General features: G+C 41.3%; 1 protein-coding gene across 2 annotated transcripts in view; it reads right to left on the minus strand.

The window, feature by feature from the left end:
• LOC107098654 (homeodomain-interacting protein kinase 1-like) overlaps positions 1-5,604 on the minus strand; it is a 24,893-nt gene that overhangs the window by 16,458 nt on the left and 2,831 nt on the right. For both annotated transcript variants that reach the window (XM_015396428.1, XM_015396427.1), the window contains exons 2-7: positions 4,430-5,157; positions 1,565-1,938; positions 1,345-1,468; positions 613-732; positions 435-521; positions 172-353 (exon numbers count right to left, since the gene is read on the minus strand). In XM_015396428.1, coding sequence (XP_015251914.1) covers positions 172-353; positions 435-521; positions 613-732; positions 1,345-1,468; positions 1,565-1,938; positions 4,430-5,157 — 1,615 coding nt within the window. The remainder of the gene's footprint in view (positions 1-171; positions 354-434; positions 522-612; positions 733-1,344; positions 1,469-1,564; positions 1,939-4,429; positions 5,158-5,604) is intronic.

A 5,604-nucleotide genomic window follows, 5' to 3' on the forward strand; every position in this document is an offset into this window, starting at 1 on the left:
GGGGGGATTCTGCATGAGCCAAATAGCAGAGACAGGACCAATCGTCAAAATTGTCGGTCTTACCGCACCGCAACGGTAAGACCGGAGTCGGTGTGAGCCTGGGGTAAATCATGAACTACTTGAGCGACAGCAGGTTTTCTATTCATCCTGCATCTGATGGAGCAGCCTTACTGTGAGCTGTGGGGGAAGTGCAGGAGGTGCGTCATGGTAACAAAGGGATGGTTCAGCGTCTTCATGGGCGTGATCCTCTTGTCGGCGTCAAGAGTTAGCATCTTTTTTAGCAGGTCGATGAACTCTCGTCTGTCGGCCTTCTCTGCCAGGATGTCTGTGCCCTCTAGGCTGGTCATGTTGACCTGCAGGGGATCAGTGAATGTTAACCAATCCCAGGTTAGGTCTGGTAACCTAAAGCTAACACCATGTACTTCCAATCATACCTGCATCATATCATCCAAGCAGTTGAAGATGTACTTTCTTGCCTCCTTTGACTTGATGCCCATCTCAGCCTCATGTTCTGCAGGAGTCTGCATGAAATAAAGAAAAAAAACCTTTTCATAAAATATACTGTAGATAAATTTGATGCTGTTCAGGTAAGTAATCTGTACAGGGACCTACTTTCAGCCTCCAGAGAGGATAGCTGGAGTCGGGGCCTCGGTTGAAAAAGCGGCTGGTCTTGGTTCCTGCGCTCAGCAGGTACTCTGCTGGGAGACCCTGTGTCTGAGAAATATATCGAATCTGAAAGAAGAGCATTAGACGCACGCTTTATTATTCTAAATTCTCTAGAAGAGTAACATTATATTAATAGTATTATCTTGTATAAACATACCGTGACTCTAAAATAAAAGTTATTCATTTGTGACATTGACTTCTGATTTATCTTAAGTTTTTAACCTTTCAAGTTTTTTTTTTTAGATTTTTAACATTACAATTTATATTTTTCCAAGCACACAACAGTTTAAATCAAAGTTTAGTTTGAAAAGAATGTGCAGGAAGGATTAAAAAGCATGTTAATGTTTCATTGATATTTATATAAAAATAAATATTAGGAACTATATTTATCAAACATTATACTGGGCAAGTAAAAATTGTTTCTGGGCAAATGAAATGTGAAAGTGGGCAAGCGGTAAAAATCCCTAACGTCAACCCCTGTAATATAAAACAATATTTTCTATAATAAGAGTAATTGAACCATCAGAAAAAGTGTGTACGCTTTTCTTCATGTCCAGTAAGTGCAGCATTAATAGATAAACAGACAAACATGTTTTTGTTATTTCTATCTGACACAGAAGTTCTTTGATAATAAGAGAATCCTCCATGTAAACTGCATGTGCAGGTGGTGCGGACGACCTGGTCGTACTCCGATGCTCCCGGATAAAGGGGCCATCCCAGGAACAGCTCGGCAATGACACACCCCAAAGACCACATGTCGATCGCTTCGCAGAAAGGGAGACCTAGAATGATCTCTGGAGCTCTGCATGTTCACAGTCACAAACAATATAAATAAAAATTAAACACACAGTGAAGTAACTCAGAACTCAAACAACTTTGAACCAGATCAAACTCCGACCTGTAATATCTGGACTGCAGGTAGGTGGAGCAAACCGCTTTGGACACGTGGCTGGCGGAGCCAAAGTCGATGACCTTCACCCTGTACGGCTGCCTCAGAGGGTCCACCAGCATGATGTTCTCAGGCTTCAGGTCGGCGTGGATCAGGCCCAGGCTCTTCAGCTTCATCAGCGCCGTGGCCACCTGCTGCAGGATGGGCCGGATGCACTTGAGCATCAGAGGGCTGAACTTGCTGTGCTTCAGGAAGTCGTAGAGGTTCTGCTCCAGCATCTCGAACACCAGGCACGTGTGGTTCTTGTGTTGGAAACACTCATATGAGCGCACAAAGTTAAACTCATCGGCGTTCTCAGTGCTCAGCCTGCTGAGGATGCTCACCTGTGGGTGGAGACAGTGGGGATAAAGGAAGTTGGTTAGAGTTCAGCTCACAACTGACTGCCATTAGAAACAGAGTCCTAGGCTGTTTCTGGATTTTCTTAAATACAGACTCTTCTTTCCTTCCTCGTGCTCCTTCCTTTATCTCCTCTTTGATGATTCTTCTCATTATTAGTTTCCTGGGGCTCTTTCTTTCTTTCTTAATTATTTTCATTTCTGCCATTCTTTCTTTCCTCCCCCCCAACTTTCTAATCTCCTTTTATGTTAATAACTTGAAGGTGAATAGTCACTTTACTTATTCCGCAGTAGCTTACTGTGGTACAAAGGCTTTCTGAAAGATTACTATGTCTTAATGGTGAATTATTTGTTAGTTTTTAGTTTTATCCTTTGTTTTTGCACATTTATTAGTAAATAAAGCCCTTCATTTGTATTTACAACAGCAACAAAGGTACGGTACTCTGCATGTGCGAAGAAGGTAAATAAGGAAGTAGCCTACTGTGGTTAAGCCAGTTAGCTTCCCTCCCAGCACGATGTGGAATAAAGGAAGGAAAGTTCAAGATCCAGTGTGGAAAAAATGCAAAAAATGTTTGATTCAAAGAGGGTTAAGACTCAAACACAGCTGGGAATATAGTATGAAAAAGGATGCATGAGTAAACGTCCTCATTGATGCTAATAGTAGTGATAGCAACCCTATTGTTAGTCTCTACAGTTTAAGTACAAACAATATTATTGATCAATTGATTGATCAGTTCTTCCCTTGAAGCCGAGTTCGTTTGTCTTTGTTGGAAATGCTCATTGTCTCTTTTCTATCTCCTCTTTCTTTTCTCTTTTTGTTCTTCTGTTTTTCTTCTGTTTACATTGCAGTGTCCATATAGGCTGTAAAACTCCCTGCATAATTATAATAAAGCAATTTATATGCATGAAACAAGTGGAGCAATATGTCAATTGCCATACTGCTACACTTGTGAAAGTAAAATCTGTAGGGCTCTTTTTGGCATCAAGACAATTATTCTTATTGCCACATTGCCAGACATGGAACTGTAAAAAAAAAAAGAAAAAGAAAAGAAATGCTCATTTTCTTTCTCCTTAGGACCTTTACTATAACTCAGAGTTGTTGGAAAATTAGTTTGAATTGCTAATAGCAGTTGGTCTTTGACTACGGCGAGCTGCCGTTTAACCCTTGAGACACTGCAGGATGGTCAGGCTCTATTAAGTAGTTGCATCTGTGTTGTATGCCTAGTTTCTTAATAGTTGTTAACATATTCAATGGAAGGAACTGTGCTATAATGAATGTTCATGTACTGTTCACACCTCTAAAGTAGTTTTTCAAAAAGTTACATAAAGGCTAAATGATTTTAATTTTAAACCAATCTGATGGTTCAATAATCTAAATAATGGATTGAAAACAATATATATTTCTGTTTCTGAGCNAAAAAAAAAAAGAAAAAGAAAAGAAATGCTCATTTTCTTTCTCCTTAGGACCTTTACTATAACTCAGAGTTGTTGGAAAATTAGTTTGAATTGCTAATAGCAGTTGGTCTTTGACTACGGCGAGCTGCCGTTTAACCCTTGAGACACTGCAGGATGGTCAGGCTCTATTAAGTAGTTGCATCTGTGTTGTATGCCTAGTTTCTTAATAGTTGTTAACATATTCAATGGAAGGAACTGTGCTATAATGAATGTTCATGTACTGTTCACACCTCTAAAGACGTTGTTTTTCAAAAAGTTACATAAAGGCTAAATGATTTTAATTTTAAACCAATCTGATGGTTCAATAATCTAAATAATGGATTGAAAACAATATATATTTCTGTTTCTGAGCGCATCTAATGTTTTTTTTTTTATTAAAAAAGGTTGTTTATTTTGTTGAAATATGGCTTTGGACTGAAATTTGATGAATTAATTACAGTCATGTAACCATCAGGACGGACGCTTGGTATATATAGCATTATTTTCTCAGGATCAGAGGGGCTTTGGTGTATGTATACACCAGTGTAAATAAAAATACATTTAATTAAGAACAGCTCTCTGGACAATTTCTTTTTTTAAGTGCAGCCTTTAAAACAGTAAAAAAAACCATAAAAATTAATATAAACATATAACTGTATATTTACAGTTCTAATATTTCCAGAGTTTTTTTTATTTGTATTGTAATGGCAATAACATGACTATGGCCCTTTAACTTATTCCTTGGTTCTTTCTTCTCTTCCCCTCTGTGTCCCTTTATCTTCTCTTTTGCTTCAACCTTCCTTGATTCTCAAACTGTCTCTGCTTTCAGACTTCTTGCTCAGATATTCATTAAAAAGCACAAAAATCTGCTCATTTAAATATGATAATTACTAAACCTGAAACTAAAGCTAAGAAACCAGTAAGGCTGCATAACATCAGAATCTGATGCTTCAACTTGTAGTTTTGTAGTTTTATTTAAACATGCGAACCCATTGAGTCTGTAATGCCTATCAACCGTGATACCCTTTGAGCAGAACAAACTCACCTCGATTTGGCCTTGCCGAGCATAAGATGGATGGTTCTTCAGTATTTTAATGGCAACGATCTCATTGGTTCCCCGTTTCCAACATTTTGCTACCTGTCCAAAAGTGCCGCGCCCCAGGAACTCAAGCACCTCATAACTGTTGGAGATGGAGCACAGGATCTCATGCTGGACCAGCTGGTAGTCTCCCTCGCTGTGAGAGTTGCTACTTTTGGTGGTGGAGGTGGAGTGAGCGATGGACTGAGCTGTAGTGGTTCCCCCTCCTCCGCCGGCTCGGTTCGACACCACAGGCGCAGAGAGCTCCTCCAGTATCTGGACGCTGTCGCTGCTGTCCACCTCCTCGCTCTTCCTCTTCAAGCTGTATTGCTTTTGGTAAATCTCGCAGTGCTGCGAGGAGGAACCCGCATCCTTGACGTGTCGGCTGGAGGAGGTGGAGGAGGAAGAAGAGGAGGAGGAAGCGTGTCCTGTGCTGTCCGCGGCCCGTACCACCGTCTGCTCCCTGGAGCCGGCTGTAGGAGGGGGAACCTGGTTGGAGTTGTACACCAGGTCAAAGTTAGAGCCGGAGGTGGAGGGGGCGGCTCCCTGGGAGGGGCTCTGCTGATAGTAGCCGCTATCCGCCAACTGGTTGGAGACGTCCCACGAAGGGTTCTCAACTTTGAGCCTCTTTGGCCGAGAGTAGCCACTGGAGGAAACGGAGGGGGAGGAGAAGACCTGGAGCTGCGACGACATGTCTGTGGAAGAGAACGGATGCTTTATATTTTAAATAAAAAAAGACAGCGGTCATTCTCTGTGCTCCTCTGCCTTTCTACTACAGCAGCCCATGTGGGACAAACCAAAAACCATCACTGTTAAATGTGGGTTAAAATACACATTCCAAAAAAGTTTTAAAAACAATCCACTGGATTCTGTTTCAAAGATTGAAGATGTTTCGCTTCCCATCCAGGAAACCTTTTCAAATAAAAATGTCAGAAATAGCATTGAGGTTGAGGCTTTATACAGCAGCCCAACAAAGCCGTGGGCGTTTCTCAATATGCGTTCTTGAGCGTTCTCGTGTGCTCGTGACACGTCATCAGCCTCAGCCCGAGTACCGTTCCAATTCTCGAGAACGCCAGATCGAGAACGCATCAAATCCCCGGATGTTGTTCTCACCCCGCCCTCTTTATCGAGCATGCATCAGA

Source organism: Cyprinodon variegatus, unplaced genomic scaffold, assembly GCF_000732505.1.
Source record: "Cyprinodon variegatus isolate N-32 unplaced genomic scaffold, C_variegatus-1.0 Scaffold797, whole genome shotgun sequence".
Classification (NCBI taxonomy): Eukaryota; Metazoa; Chordata; class Actinopteri; order Cyprinodontiformes; family Cyprinodontidae; genus Cyprinodon; species Cyprinodon variegatus.